General features: G+C 39.2%; 1 protein-coding gene across 6 annotated transcripts in view; it reads right to left on the reverse strand.

The window, feature by feature from the left end:
- Positions 1–1,798: 1,798 nt before the first annotated feature.
- Positions 1,799–16,788, reverse strand: part of LOC128697034 (glucocorticoid-induced transcript 1 protein) — a 638,463-nt gene continuing 623,473 nt past the window's right edge. For all 6 annotated transcript variants that reach the window (XM_070088837.1, XM_070088846.1, XM_070088856.1 and 3 more), the window contains one exon: positions 1,799–2,618. In XM_070088837.1, the coding sequence (XP_069944938.1) occupies positions 2,243–2,618 (376 nt within the window). In that variant the 3' untranslated portion in view covers positions 1,799–2,242. The remainder of the gene's footprint in view (positions 2,619–16,788) is intronic.

Here is a 16,788-nt window from a genome sequence, read left to right on the forward strand (position 1 = left end):
GAGGTGAAGGAAAGATTATTATTTACTGATAAAGAAATAGAGAGAGAGAATGGGCTTCAGAGTTGTTGGATGTCTCACCAAGATTGTTGTGTATGCCTTACCAAGATTGCTGTGTATGCCTCACCAAGATGCTATGTAAGCCTCACCAAGATTGCTATGTAAACCTCACCAAGATTGCTGTATATGCCTCACCAAGACTGCTATGTATGCCTCACCAAGATTGTTGTGTATGCCTCACCAAGACTGCTATGTATGCCTCACCAAGACTGATAAGTAAGCCTCACCAGACTACTGTATATGCCTCACAAAGATTGCTATGTATGCCTCACCAAGATTGCTGTGTATGTCTCACCAAGATTGCTGTGTATGTCTCACAAAAATTGTATCTCACAAAGATTGTGTATATCTCACAAAGATTGTAGTGCATGTCTCACAAAGATTGTAGTGCATGTCTCACAAAGATTGTAGTATGTCTCATAAAGCTGTAGTGTCTGCCTCACAAAGTTGTGTATCTTTACAAAGTTGTTGTGTATGCCTCACAATACTGGAAACATTGGCAAATATGTATGACAAATAAGTTATATCTGGAGCACTTGAGCACAGTACTAATCATGTTGCTGAAATAGAAACACCAGTGAATGTAACTGTACAAACTGAGGCAGAGAGGCATGCATCATGCACATGCAGGCATGCATTTATGTACACACCTGCATGCATTTGTACACATGTACACACAGATACTTGCACCCATGCAACTACAATAGAAAACCACACAAATGTAGCCATGAGAATCTCTTAAACTATTATGAAAACTTCAAACAGTATGTTTTTGGTGAAATGCTAAAATATATTGTTAGCAACACACATTAAACTAAAACTGGAATATGAAGGCACAGTATAGTGTCTGAGCCTATTAAAATTGATAAAATATAAACAATTCAAAGACGTGCAATAAAATGTATTCAAAAGTGGAGAAATATGAATGACAAAAACTGCAAGCACCAGCAAAGCCCTTACTAGTATGCAGGAGTTAAAAAGGAAATATGATTGCCAGAAGTTCATAAAAGGATGATAAACAGATAAGGAAGATGTTTCGATAGATTCAAAGGGAAGAAAAAGAGGCCACAACTTTAATTTACTAAGAAACAGTACAGAAATGGCACTAAAAAACATTTCTTCATGAGGAAGAGTGACGCACAGATGACCTGGGGTCCAAGAAGTGATATGATATGACAACTACTGGAAGCATTAAAAATTTATGACTAAATATTGAAGATGGGACACCAAGAGCATAACTCTGCTCCTGTAACTACAGACAGGTAATCACAAATAGGTAATCTCTCTCACACACACATGTATACACACACGCTCACACATGCACACGCAAATGCACACCCACATATACAAATTGTTTAGCCAGATTAACAGTAAAGTCTTTGGGAACCATCATTCTTAAACCAGTCTCTTATTAGATATCACAGATTACTATCCTCAAGTGGGTGTCATACCAGTTTTCTGGTGGTAGAGGATTTCCTTTAAGAGTAATCAGACCAGTTGTAAATAATCAGAAGATTAATCACATAATACAGAAGTGACTACCGGTAATGTATTAAGGTCAGTAAAGTGTCTGCTGGTAGGCAGTTCTGTTTCATGGAGAATATCATACGGTGAATAATGTGACACTCAGAAACAAACTTACTAATTCACCAGAATAAAGATTTTTTTTAACACTGTCTGAGCAAGAGTGAAAGTTACTTCCTTTATTAGAAAGAGATTTCCATGACAAGAATAGATTACACTAGTTCCTGCATCAAGAGTGATTACAGCAGTTTTATTAACAATAGAGTCAATATTTCCCTTGCAGGAGGGTAGTCGACGGGTCCTCCACCAAGAGGGTGAAGAGTAAGTACATGAGCAGTTCCTTACAATGTGTCAATTAGGTCTACATTATAGTGGCTACTTATCCATTAAATCCTGAGATGTAAGGGAGCTTATTCACTTCTAGGTGAACAATATGCAACATTGGGATATACGTACAAAATTGCCTTGGAAATGCTGAATCACGTTGAAAGTTAATACACTGTGTACATTAATACATACCAAATAATACTCAGTAAGCATATTCACGAATCACTATAATGTCTATTAAGAACCACAATGTCTGAACCACTTTTTTTTAAGATAACTGTTAAACTGCAGGATGACAAAAATAATTGTAAAATGTGCTAAAACATGGCCTTCGCTATTGATCAGCAGTAACTTCAGGAGATTCCCCTATACTTGTGCTGGCAGAACTAAGGACCATAGTAGACACACTAGCTTCACAGGTTGCTGATGCTTCACATGATGCTGACTGGCAGGTTTGATGAGGGTCTTGGTCAGAACTGCCAGCCTCAAGATATCCACTAGGACTGCTAATACTACTGCTGCCACACAAAGGACAAGGTTCACTTGAAGTAGCAGTGTGATGCTCACAAACATGGAGGGCTGTGGCTCCACACATCTCTTCTGATCCTACCCTATCTGGTGGACAGAAGGCTGATCCCTGACTGGGCCGCAGAGTGAAAGCACCAGGTGGTCTAACAGCTGGCCAAACACCTCTTGTAGTTGCTCCTGATCTGAAAACAAATATATTGAATATATCAAGTACTGTTTATTGTGTTAGTGCAGTAATATATAGATGCTTGGTGGGTTAGAGCTTGGGAAACAGTGGTTATATTTTGGGAAAGAAGAAAAAATGCTCCTAGCTTATCAAATAGCTAGTTGACACTTAATATGGATTTGACTGAGATGACAGCATTTAACTTAGAATATTAGTGCAAATTCACCCATGAATTATGTGAGGACACATGAAGAAGGTTTCCAAGAAGATCTGGTTGACTGTATAGTGTAATGTTCATTGGAGGATGAACCGAGGTGTGTAGAGAAATCTTGCTGAATCTCTGCCAAAACTGTAGTCAGGACTGCCATTTAATTTCAATAGAAAAGCCTATATTATTAAACCTATACAGAATACAAAAAATAAATGTTTCCTGTGACTTTATTCAAGTAGATCTCTTAATATATGAATTAACAGGCTGAGGTGTTATTCTACCTTAGCTCATTTCAAAACACAGCCCTACCTAAAGTATATTACCATTTCATATGATATGATTTCTGTGAAGGAGGTTGATACAATTAAACTACAGGAGAGAAACACTACAAAGCCTCTTAAAGTAAAGCCCTACTAACATTCTGAGTTATTATGGTCTAGCTCTGAGTGAACAATTGGTATAAAGTAGTTAACTCACTGGGCTCTCAAATACATTCCCTACTCCTAATCTTCCCTTATTCCCTTATGTATATGAAGATACATAGACTTAAATGTTTAATTTATTTATTTCACTTGAAAGCTTGATTTCAGTCACAGGTAGTGATAGACCCTACCCTCATTGAAAACAAAGATAAATCTCAGTTTATAACCATTTCCTGAGAGCATGGATGAAAGATGTGTTAATTGTTTAAAAGGTAAATAAAATTCTGGAACTGCAAACCCATGATGACGGTTCTTCAATTTTAAAAAAGTTATTATAAGCAATTTTTATCTGGTCTAGGAACAGCAGCAGCAAATAACGGTGCAGAAATATGTATATATAAGAAGATACTCAACAACGTTCAGGTCTCATTAATCAAGATGGTTCTTAATAATGGCAACTTGATCCACTCAGCAGATTTCTTCAGTGTCTATCAGCAACACTTGGATTCTTCAAGTAAATACTTACATTTGTTCAGTGCCATTTCATCTTAAAAAGGATACTAAAAACAAAGTCAAAGCCTTCAGGAACTTGAGAACCAATGAACTATGCAAAAAAAAAAAAAATTCTTATGAAATGACAGAGAATCTTTTCCCAATTGTAATGACACCAAAAGAACGAAATTTGATGGAAAACTGACAGAATTACGCTCTTGTGAAGCTAGCGACCACGGCGATATTTATGAATCGGCGATTTCGCCCACTTTGAACCTTATTTTCGGCTAATTCCATTTTTCCAGTCGACCAAACTCATAGCTATTTCTTTAGAACTCCATTTTTTCTATCGATTGAGTACAAGAAACTGCCCATTTACCGATTTCAACTACCCAATAACGTGGTCAGAAATTGGCAATTTGGCCAATTTCACAAAAATTAAAAAATATGACAATTTCAAAATAGGGTCCAGAATGAACAATGCAGACATTCCTGGCTCTAAAATAACATTTTCTATGTTCATCAGTCACGTCTCCAGGCCCTTCTGATGTTACTCTTGCTTTCAATTCTGAATTTTTATTCAGACTACTGCAATATTGTAATAATTGTATAAATAATGTCAACCCATTCATGACTGCATATCAGAATGGCTACTTGTACATTTATTGGAAAATGACATCATTTGTTTACTTTTGAACATTGGCAAAAAACAAACATTTCCCCTACGTTGAGCTCCATTTCAAGGTTCTTTTCATAGTAAAACCAATCAAAATTACCTCTATTTCTATATGTTTTCCATTCTATCAAATGAGACCAAGAAAACGAGAATACAAACATAAATACAGTGGACCCCCGCATAACGATGGCATCACATAGCGATTATTTCGCATACCGCTTACTTTAATCGCAAAATTTTTGCCGCGCATACCGATTAAAAACCCGCTCACCGATTTTCGTCCGAGACGCGTCCAATGTGCGCCCTCAGCCAGCCTCACATGTGCCGCCCGTGCCATTGTTTACCAGCCAGCCTCCGCGGTAACATCCAAGCATACACTCAGAATATTTCGTATTATTACAGAGTTTTCGGTGCTGTTTCTGGAAAATAAGTGACCATGGGCCCCAAGAAAGCTTCTAGTGCCAACCGTACACCAATAAGGGTAAGAATTCCCATTGAAATGAAGAAAGAGATCATTGATAAGTATGAAAGTGGAGTGCGTATCGCCGACCTAGTCAAGTTGTACAAGAAACCCCAATCAACCATCGCTACTATTGTGGGCACCAAAAAGACAATCAAGGAAGCTGTTCTTGCCAAAGGTTTAACTGTGTTTTCGAAACAAAGATCGCAAGTGATGGAAGATGTTGAGAGACTCTTATTGGTGTGGATAAATGAAAAACAGCTAGCAGGAGATAGCGTCTCTCAAGCGATCATATGTGAAAAGGCTAGGAAGTTGCATGAGGATTTAATTAAAAAAATGCCTGCAACTAGTGATGATGTGAGTGAATTTAAGGCCAGCAAAGGTTGGTTTGAGAGATTTAAGAAGCGTAGTGGCATCCATAGTGTGATAAGGCATGGTGAGGCTGCCAGTTCGGACCACAAAGCGGCTGAAAAATATGGGCAGGAATTCAAGGAGTACATAGAAACTGAAGGACTGAAACCTGAACAAGTGTTTAATTGTGATGAAACAGGCCTGTTCTGGAAGAAAATGCCAAGCAGGACCTACATTACTCAGGAGGAAAAGGCACTCCCAGGACATAAGCCTATGAAAGACAGGCTTACTCTTCTCATGTGTGCCAATGCTACTGGTGATTGCAAAGTGAAGCCTTTATTAGTGTATCACTCTGAAACTCCCAGAGCGTTCAGGCAAAAGAATGTCCTCAAGGATAATTTGTGTGTGCTGTGGAGGGCAAACAGTAAGGCATGGGTCACTAGGGAATTTTTCTATAACTGGTTACACCATGCATTTGCCCCCAATGTGAAAGATTACCTAACTGAAAAGAAATTAGAACTTAAGTGCCTCCTGGTGTTAGACAATGCCCCTGGTCATCCTACAGACGTGGCAGAGCGACTTTATGGGGACATGAGCTTCATTAAGGTGAAGTTTTTGCCTCCTAATACCACTCCTCTCCTGCAGCCCATGGACCAGCAGGTTATTTCTAACTTCAAGAAACTGTACACAAAAGCTCTGTTTGAAAGGTGCTTTGTAATGATCTCAGAAACTCAACTGACTCTAAGAGAGTTTTGGAGAGATCACTTTAATATCCTCAATTGTGTAAACCTTATAGGTAAGGCTTGGGAGGAAGTGACTAAGAGGACCTTGAACTCTGCTTGGAAGAAACTGTGGCCAGAATGTGTAGATAAAAGGGATTTTGAAGGGTTTGAGGCTAACCCTGAGAGGATTATGCCAGTTGAGGAATCCATTGTGGCATTGGGAAAGTCCTTGGGGTTGGAGGTTAGTGGGGAGGATGTGGAAGAGTTGGTGGAGGAGGACAATGAAGAACTAACCATTGATGAGCTGATAGATCAACTTCAAGAGCAAGAGGCCAGACCTGGGGAAACTGGTTCAGAGGAGGGGAGAGAGAAATTGAAGAAGTTGCCTACTACAAAGATAAAGGAAATCTGTGGAAAGTGGCTTGAAGTGCAAACCTTCATGGATGAAAATCACCCTCACACAGCTATTGCAAGCCGTGTTGGCAACCTGTACACTGACAATGTTGTGAAACACTTTAGGGAAGTGATAAAGGAACGAGAGGTACAGGCCACTATGGACAGATATCTTGTGCGAAAGAAGTCCAGTGACTCTGAAGCTGGCCCTAGTGGCATTAAAAGAAGAAGGGAAGTAACCCCAGAAAAGGACTTGCTACCTCAAGTCCTAATGGAAGGGGATTCCCCTTCTAAACAGTAAGAAGATAATGCTCTCCCCTCCTCCCATCCCATCAATCATCACCAGATCTTCAATAAAAGTAAGTGTCATGTAAGTGTGCATGCCTTTTTCAGTTTGTGTGTATTAAAATTAATATTTCATGTGGTAAAAAAAATTTTTTTTCATACTTTTGGGTGTCTTGCACGGATTAATTTCATTTCCATTATTTCTTATGGGGAAAATTCATTCACATAACGATTATTTCGCATAACAATTACCCCTCTTGCACGGATTAAAATCGTTAACCGGGGGTCCACTGTACTATACAAAAATAGACCACAAAGTCGGCATTTTAATTAAAAAAAAAAAAAAAAAAACGGTTGGAGTTTTTTTTCTCATTATGCACTGTGTGTTGCAGGATTTTTTTATATGGTGCACACTGACCACACAGACCCATTCTCTCACATGTTAGCCTACCAGCTTTCTCCTGCTTGATTTGAAGCCGCTAGAATTTATGAGCATACATATGTCAAAAACGGTGGCTCATAAGACGTATATATACGACTGAAACAGTCAAAGGGTTAATGTGACTCAAAATTCATTAGTGCTTCCTTGAAATATTGTTCATGAACTAATATTAAGAAGGACACAGGGTATCCAATCACTTAGCCTGGATAACCTCCAATAACCCGCTTGCACAGTTGATAACTCAAGGACTAAAATCATACAGTGGAACCTCGGTTTTTGTCTTTAATTCGTTCCAGAGAGTCTGACAAAAACTGAATTCAATGAAAACTGAGGCAATATTTCCCATAAGAAATAATGTAAATCCAATTACTCCGTTCCAGACACCCAAAAATATTAACAAAAAATACATTTTATAGACAATAACTATAGTTTCACATACAGACAACAATGAGAAATAAATATAAAGCACTAATGAAATGGATAAATGAACACTTAAATCACCTTTACCTTCACTGAAGACTCTTATTGACATATGGAAGACAGCAAGGAAGGGGAGAGGGAGGAGAGGTTATCTCTACCACCATCACTACCACCCTCCACCACAATCACTACCACCCTCTACTACCATTACAACCATTACCACCCTCTACCACCATTGAATTCCATTGTGTTTCTCACCTTTTTCATCAAAGGGCTGGCACCCAGAACTTCCTTTGGCCCCATGGTGGCTTATTTAGCAGTCGCACTCAATAAACAAGTACAAAAAACAATGAATTATTATGAAATGTTTTGTATGAATGAGCAGGGTAATGTTCACTTACAAAGCCAGAATGACACAGAATGTGTGCGTAGGATGCTTTGTGTGGGCACAGGCAGATGGACACGTTCATTACAGCAGACAAAAACTGAGGTGATAATTAAAAACTGGGACAAAATTTTGATGAAAAAAGTCGTCAAAAACCAAATTCGACGAAAACCAAAGCAAATAAAAACCGAGGTTCCACTGTATTTCAAAGGAAGGCACTCCCCATTCAAAATGCTAGATCTGCTTTACACAGCATTGGAAAATAAGGAATATCCACTAGGAATTTTTATTGACCTAAGAAAAGCTTTTGACACAGTAGACAATGGCATCCTACTCCACAAACTTGACCATTATGGTATAAGAGGCCATGCGCTTGCATATTTCAAATCTTACCTTACTAATAGGTATCAGTATGTCACCATTAAAGACACAGCATCAACAACACAGCCACTTGATACTGGAGTTCCGCAGGGAAGTGTCTTTGGTCCCCTGCTCTTCCTCATATACATCAATGATCTTCCAAACGTATCTCAACACCTGAACCCCATTCTCTTTGCTGACGACACGACTTATGTCATCTCTCACCTTAATCTTGCCACCCTCAACACCATTGTTAATGAGGAGCTGATCAAAATATCGACTTGGATGACAGCCAATAAACTTATGCTTAACACTGACAAAACCTACTACATTATGTTTGGTAGCAGAGCAGGAGATGCGCAAATTAACATTAAGATCGACAACACTCTAATTGCCAGGCATAATGAGGGCAAATTCCTAGGCCTATACCTCGACAACAACCTGAACTTCAGCACCCATATCCAACATATAACCAAAAAAGTATCCAAAACGGTTGGGATCCTCTCCAAGATACGATACCACATGCCGCAAACTGCCCTTCTCACACTATACCATTCACTTATATATCCATACCTCACCTATGCTATCTGTGCTTGGGGTTCAACTGCAGCAACACACCTAAAGCCAATAATAACCCAGCAAAAAGCCGCAGTAAGAATAATCACTAAATCCCATCCCTGGCAACACACCCCCCCACTCTTCATAGATCTAAACTTACTCCCTGTTCAGTACATCCACACTTACTACTGTGCAATCTACATCTACAGGACCTTAAATTCCAATATTAACCTTGACCTAAAACGCTTTCTTGATAGTTGCGACAGAACCCACAGGCACAACACCAGACACAAACATCTCTATAACATTCCCCGTGTCCGACTAAACCTTTACAAAAATTCAATGTATGTCAAAGGCCCTAAAATCTGGAACACCCTACCTGAAAATTCTAAAACTGCAGGCACATTCATCACCTTCAAAACTACCATCAGAAAACATCTTATCTCCCTGATACACCCTGTCAACTAATTACACGAATACCACCTGGTGGTTAACACTTACACTCACTCACCCATTTGACCATAAACAGAAATATCAATCTCAATCTCAAAATAATGAATCTTAACTAGTCATAAGTTGGCCTGTGATACTCCAATACTGAAACTATGTATAGTGCCAAAACAAAAGCATTCACATTGTTAAACTCACAAACTAGTATTTAGTCACTTAGCCATAATACCAACTAACCTCATAATTTTGTAATATTTTAAACTTAAGATTTAATTTAAGTCTGCCCGAAATGCCTAGCCATGCTAGGTGTTCTAGTAGTACACTCTGTAATTATTATTTTACTAAATGTAAACCACACAATAACCAAATTCTGTAAACTCAGCATTGTAATCCTTATAGAGAATAAATTTTGAATTTGAATTTGAATTTGAATTCATGTACCTCCCTCCTACTATCATGTCATATATCTTCACAAGCTTTTATTATGTGCTTATTATCAGTATTTGAAAAAACACATAAGGTAAATAGTAGATAAAGTGGTCAATAAATTTTGAAGATTTTCTCTCACATATTACAAGTACTTTAGTGTACACACATTTTACACTCAATGCAATATTGCCCTATTATCCTGGGAGCTTCCAACTTCGGTTTAAATAGTAGGACAGTATTTAAGAGGGTGGTAACTACTCACTACACCTCAATAGGGCAGAAATCACTAATGCTTTGGCAACCTGGCTAAGTATTGTAGGTCAATGGCAGAATGTTCAGACTTCTATGCAGATGACAATAATAATCCATCCTGCAGGTAGCCCCCCCCCCCCCCACATGCCTTAAGTGTAGAGAGGCTCACCCTACATATTCTGCAACTGTCAGGTTTTCTTAGGGGAATACAAAATCCACTGTCTTAAAGAGAAAAGGAGGACATGGACCACTCTTATGCTATGGTAGTATCTCACTTCTGCCTTCAAGGGATACTTCCATGGCTCCTGACCATCCTACTGTTCCTCTGCACTTAACATTTCCTACTTCTATACCTTTGAAGAATTTTTAAAGTTTCACTACTCTCAGAGCCCGGCCATGGGCCAGGATCGTCTGGTGCTTGTTGCTGTTGCTGCTGGAGGCCTGCTGCCCCACATATCCATCACAGCCTGGTTGATCTGGCACTTGGTAAAGATACTTGTCCAGTTTCCTCTAGAAGGCTTCTACACTTGTTCAAGCTGTACTTCTGATAACTTCTGGTAAGATGTTGATTAGTCTAGGACCCCGGATGTTGATAAAGTGTTCCCTTATTGTCCCCCACTGGACCCCTGCTCCTCACTGTGTTTATTTTACACTTCCTCCCGTATCTCTGACTCCAGTATGTAAACAATCTCCGTATTTGTTCCAGGTCTGATATTTCTCCTGCTTTGAACAGGGCCGTCAGCACTGAACAATATTCTAAATAAGGGAGCACTAGTGATTTGAAGAGTGTCACCATCGGCATTATTTTCCTTGTTTTGAAAGTTCTCAATTCCCTCCCCGTCATCTTCCTGGCTGTTGTGATAGTTGTCTTTTTTTTTTTTTCAACAACTCCGCCATCTCCCACTGAGGCAGGGTGACCCAAAAAAAGAAAAAAAATCCCCAAAAAGAAAATACTTTCATCATCGTTCAACAGTTTCACCTCACTTACACATAATCGCTGTTTTTGCAGAGATGCTCAGAATACAACAGTTTAGAAGCATATACATATAAAGATACACAACATATCCCTCCAAACTGCCAATATCCCAAACCCCTCCTTTAAAGTGCAGGCATTGTACTTCCCATTTCCAGGACTCAAGTTTGACTATATAAAAGTAAACGGTTTCCATGAATCCCTTCACTAAATATTACCCTGCTCACACTCCAACAGCTCGCCAGGTCCCAAATATCATTCATCTGCATTCACTAACAAGCTCACGCACGCTTGCTGGAGGTCCAAGCCCCTCGCCCACAAAACCTCCTTTACCCCCTCCCTCCAACCTTTTCGAGGATGACCCCTACCCCGCCTTCCTCCCCCTACAGACTATTACGCTCTCCATGTCATTCTACTTTGATCCAATCTCTCCAAATGACCAAACCACCTCAACAACCCCTCTTCAGCCCTCTGACTAATACTTTTATTAACTCCACACCTTCGCCTAATTTCCACACTCCGAATTTTCTGAATAATATTCACACCACACATTGCCCATAGACAGGACATCTCCACCACCTCCTCGCTGCAGCATTTACAACCCAAGCTTCACACCCATATAAGAGTGTTGGTACTACTATACTTTCATACATTCCCTTCTTTGCCTCCACAGATAACATTTTTTGTCTCCACATATACCTCAATGCACCACTCAGCCTTTATTCCTTCATCAATTCTATGATTAACCTCATCCTTCATAAATCCATCCACTGACATGTCAACTCCCAAATATCTGAAAACATTCACTTCTTCCATACTCCTCCTCCCCAATTTGATATCCAATTTTTCTTTATCTAAATCATTTGATACCCTCATCACATTACTCTTTTCTATGTTCACTTTCAACTTTCTACCTTTACACACACTCCCAAACTCATCCACTAACCTTTGCAATGTTTCTTTAGAATCTCCCATAAGCACAGTATCATCAGCAAAAAGTAACTATGTCAATTCCCATTTTGTATTTGATTCCCCATAATTTAATCCCACCCCTCTCCCGAACACCCTAGCATTTACTTCTTTTACAACCTCATCTATAAATATATTAAACAACCATGGTGACATTACACATCCCTGTCTAAGACCTACTTTTACCAGAAAGTAGTCTCCCTCTCTTCTACACACCCTAACCTGAGCCTCACTATCCTCATAAAAACTCTTTACAGCATTTAGTAACTTACCACCTATTCCATATACTTGCAACATCTGCCACATTGCTCCCCTATCCACTCTATCATATGCCTTTTCTAAATCCATAAATGCAATAATAACTTCCCTACCTTTATCTAAATACTGTTCACATATATGCTTCAATGCAAACACTTAATCTACACATGCCCTACCCACTCTAAAACCTCCTTGCTCATCTTCAATCCTACATTCTGTCTTACCTCTAATTCTTTCAATAATAACCTTACCATACACTTTTCCTGGTATGCTCAGTAAACTTAATCCTCTATAATTTTTATGATCTCTTTTGTCCCCCTTCCCTTTATATAAAGGGACTATACATACTCTCTGCCAATCCCTAGATATCTTCCCCTCTTTCATACATTTATTAAATAAAAATACCAACCACTCCAACACTATATCCCCTCCTGCTTTTAACATTTCTGTCATGATCCCGTCAGTTCCAGCTGCTTTACCCCCTTTCATTCTACATAATGCCCCACACTCACATCCTGCTCTTCTTCATTCCTACAAGATGGTATACCTCCCTGGCCAGTGCATGAAATTACCGCCTCCCTTTCTTCGTCGACATTTAAAAGCTCCTCAAAATATTCTCGCCATCTACCCAATACCTCCATCTCCCAATCTATTAACTCCCCTACTCTGTTTTTAACTGACATATCCATTCGTTCCCTAGGCTTTCTTAACTTGCTTAATTCGCTCCAAAATTTTTTCTTATTTTCAATCAAATTTCTTGACAGTGCCTCTCCCAATCTATCATCTGCTCTCCTTTTGCACTCTCTCACCACTCTCTTCACCTTTCTTTTACTCTCCATATACTCTACTCTTCGTATAACACTTCTGCTTTGTAAAAACCTCTCATAAGCTAACTTTTTCTCTTTTATCACATCCTTCACTTCATCATTCCACCAATCACTCCTCTTTCCTCCTGCACCCACCCTCCTATAACAACAAACTTCTGCCCCACATTCTAATACTGCATTTTTAAAACTATTCCAACCCTCTTCAACCCTCCCACTACTCATACTTGCACCAGCCCACTCTTCTGCCAATAACTGCTTATATCTCACCCGAACTTCCTCCTCCCTTAGTTTATACACTTTCACCTCCCTCTTACTTGTTGATGTCATTTTCCTCTTGTCCCATCTACCTCTTACTCTAACTGTAGCTACAACTAAATAATGATCCGATATATCAGTGTACATCCTGGAGCCTACCCATCAACCTTTTATCCACCAATACATAATCTAATAAACTACTTTCATTACATGCTATATCATACCTTGTATATTTATTTATCCTCTTTTTCATAAAATATGTGTTACTTATTACCAAACCTCTTTCCAAGCATAGCTCAATTAAAGGCTCCCCATTTTCATTTACCCCTGGTACCTCAAATTTACCTACTACTCCCTCCACAACATTTTTACCTACTTTAGCATTGAAATCTCCAACCACAAGTATTCTCACACTTGGTTCAAAACTCCCCATGCATTCACTCAACATTTCCCAAAATCTCTCTCTCTCCTCTACACTTCTCTCTTCTCCATGTGCATATATGCTTACTATAACCCACTTTTCACATCCAACCTTTATTTTACTCTGCATAATCCTTGAATTAATACATTTGTAGTCCCTCTTTTCCTGCCATAGCTTATCCTTCAACATTATTGCTACTCCTTCTTTAGCTCTAACTCTATTTGAAACCACTGACCTAATCCCATTTATTCCTCTCCACTGAAGCTCTCCCACCCCATTCAGCTTTGTTTCACTTAAAGCCAGAACATCCAGCTTCTTCTCATTCATAACATCCACAATCATCTCTTTCTTATCATCCGCACAACATCCACACACATTCAGACATCCCACTTTTGACAATTTTCTTCTTATTCTTTTTAGTAATTATTACAAGAAAAGGGGTTACTAGCCCATTGTTCCCGGCATTTTAGTTGACTTTTACAACACGCATGGCTTATGGAGGAAAGATTCTTATTCCACTTCCCCATGGATATAAAAGGAAAAGTAATAAGAACAAGAACTATTAAGATAAAATCAAAGAAAACTCAGATGAGCATGTATAAATAAATGTGTACATGTATATGTAGTGTGACCTAAGTGTAAGTAGAAGTAGCAAGACGTTACTGTAATCTTGCATATTTATGAGACAGACAAAAGACACCAGCAATCCTACCATCATGTAAAACAATTACAGGCTTTCGTTTTACACTCACTTGGCAGGACGGTAGTACCTCCCTGGGTGGTTGCTGTCTACCAACCTACTACCTATGTCTTGTTATGGTCTTTAAAAGAAGGATCAGCTGACATAATTATTCCCAGGTCTTCTACGTGTTCCTTTTGTTCTATTTGGTGACCCTCTTGAGCTTTGTATATAGTGTTCCTTTTGAGTTCTTCATTCTTTCCATACCTAAGCAACTGGAATTTATCACCAATGAATGTCATGCTGTCCTCCACTGCCCACTGGAAAACCCTGCTTATGTCTTCCTGTAATTTTTCAGTGTCCTCTACCATCGTGACTTTAATGCTTATTTTAGTGTCATCTGCAAATGATGATACAAAAGTGTGATAAGTGTTTTTATCTATGTCTCCTATGAGGCTGAGAAACAGCAGAGGTGCCAGGACAGTGCCTTGGGGCACTGAACTTTTTACCGATCATTCCATGATCGCATTTGTCAAATGCCTTTGCATAGCTGCCATAATACAGTGGACCCTCAATAATCGTAAGGCTTGAAAGTTGTAATTTTCGAAAATCGTAACATTATTTTCGTCAAAACACTGACTCGTGAATTGTCGTTTGACTCGCAAATAGTCGTTCGTCCCGGACGAGTACACATGGCTCCGAGCCGCCTCGCCCTCCCTTCCCAGCCAGTGTGGCATTGTTTACCAGTGAGTGACGGTCGCCTCACTTGTTCATACGAAATATTTCACAATACATGTATAGGTACCATCCAACTTATGACCAAGCATGGTTCCGACCAACCGGTTGTAAGTAAAAATGAACGTAAGTCGAACCTTTGAAAATTGCCAACATACTGGGTAGGGCATAATGTCAAACCTTTCCTATATAAACTACCTACATAATACTGTAATGTAATGTACAATCATTATTACATTCTTTTTACCATAATTTACTTCTGTTGATATATTTTAATTATTTGTGTACTGTATAATATGTATATGTACATGGTAGTGAACTGTATTATAAATTTTACATCTCATACAGTATCATATGTTTCTGTTATCTTCAAGTATTGTCGACACAGTGGAATGGGAGAATACCACTGGTAGTGTCATCCTGCCAGAATGTCCTATAACCTATACCCTAAGTAAAGAGAAACGACTCTGGAACATGTGTAATACATATCCGGCTGGCTGGCTGGGTGGTTAGCTGGCTGACTGGCTGACTGAATGTCTGTCTGTCTGTCTGTGTCAGTCTGTCTATATCTCTCTCTCTCTTTTTCTCTCTCTCTCTCTCACAGGTACACATAAGTAAAGTTATCATACATAGTATAAATTACCTAGGATAACCCAAAAAATCCAGACAGTGCTATACAGTGGATCTGTGCTCCAGTGCCCTAAATTAATAATAATATTAATAATAATACAGTGGACCCCTGGTTTGCGATACTAATCCGTTCCCGAGAGCTCATCATAAACCAAAAATATCGGAAAGCGAATCAATTTTCCCCATAAGAAATAATGGAAATCAAATTAATCTGTGCAAGACACCCAAAAGTATGAAAAAAAAACTTTTACCACATGAAATATTAAGTTTAATGCAATAGAATAGTAATTACAATAACAACAATAACAATAAATAACAATAAATAACGAAAGAATAATTGACATTTACCTTTAATGAAGATCTGGTGATGATTGATGGGATGGGAGGAGGGGAGAGTGTGGATGGTGTTAGCATTTAGAAGGGGAATCCCCCTCCATTAGGACTTGAGGTAGCAAGTCCTTTTCTGGGGTTACTTCCCTTCTTCTTTTAATACCACTAGGACCAGGTTGAGAGTCACTGGACCTCTGTCGCACAACATATCTGTCCATACAGGCCTGTACCTCTCGTTCCTTTATGACTTTCCTAAAGTGGTTCACAACATTGTCAGTGTAACAGTCACCAGCATGGCTTGCAATAGCTGTCTGAGGGTGATTTTCATCCATAAAGGTTTGCACTTCAAGCCACTTTGCACAGATTTCCTTAATCTTTGAAGTAGGCAACTTCTTCAATTTCTCTCTCCCCTCCTCCAAAGCAATTTCCTCAGGTGTGGCCTCTTGCTGTTGAAGTTGATCTAGCAGCTCATCAGTGGTTAGTTCTTCATTGTCCTCCTCCACCAACTCTTCCACATCCTCCCCACTAACCTCCAACCCCAAGGACTTCCCCAATGCCACAATGGATTCCTCAACTGGCATAGGCTTCTCAGGGTTAGCCTCAAACCCTTCGAAATCCCTTTTGTCTACACATTCTGGCCACAGTCTTTTCCAGGCAGAGTTCAAGGTCCTCTTAGTCACTCCCTCCCAAGCCTTACCTATAAGTTTTACACAATTGAGGATAGTAAAGTGATCCTTCCAAAACTCCTTTAGAGTCAACTGAGTTTCTGTGGTCACTTCAAAGCACCTTTCAAACATAGCT

The sequence above is a fragment of the Cherax quadricarinatus genome, chromosome 2 (assembly GCF_038502225.1).
Source record: "Cherax quadricarinatus isolate ZL_2023a chromosome 2, ASM3850222v1, whole genome shotgun sequence".
NCBI lineage: Eukaryota > Metazoa > Arthropoda > Malacostraca > Decapoda > Parastacidae > Cherax > Cherax quadricarinatus.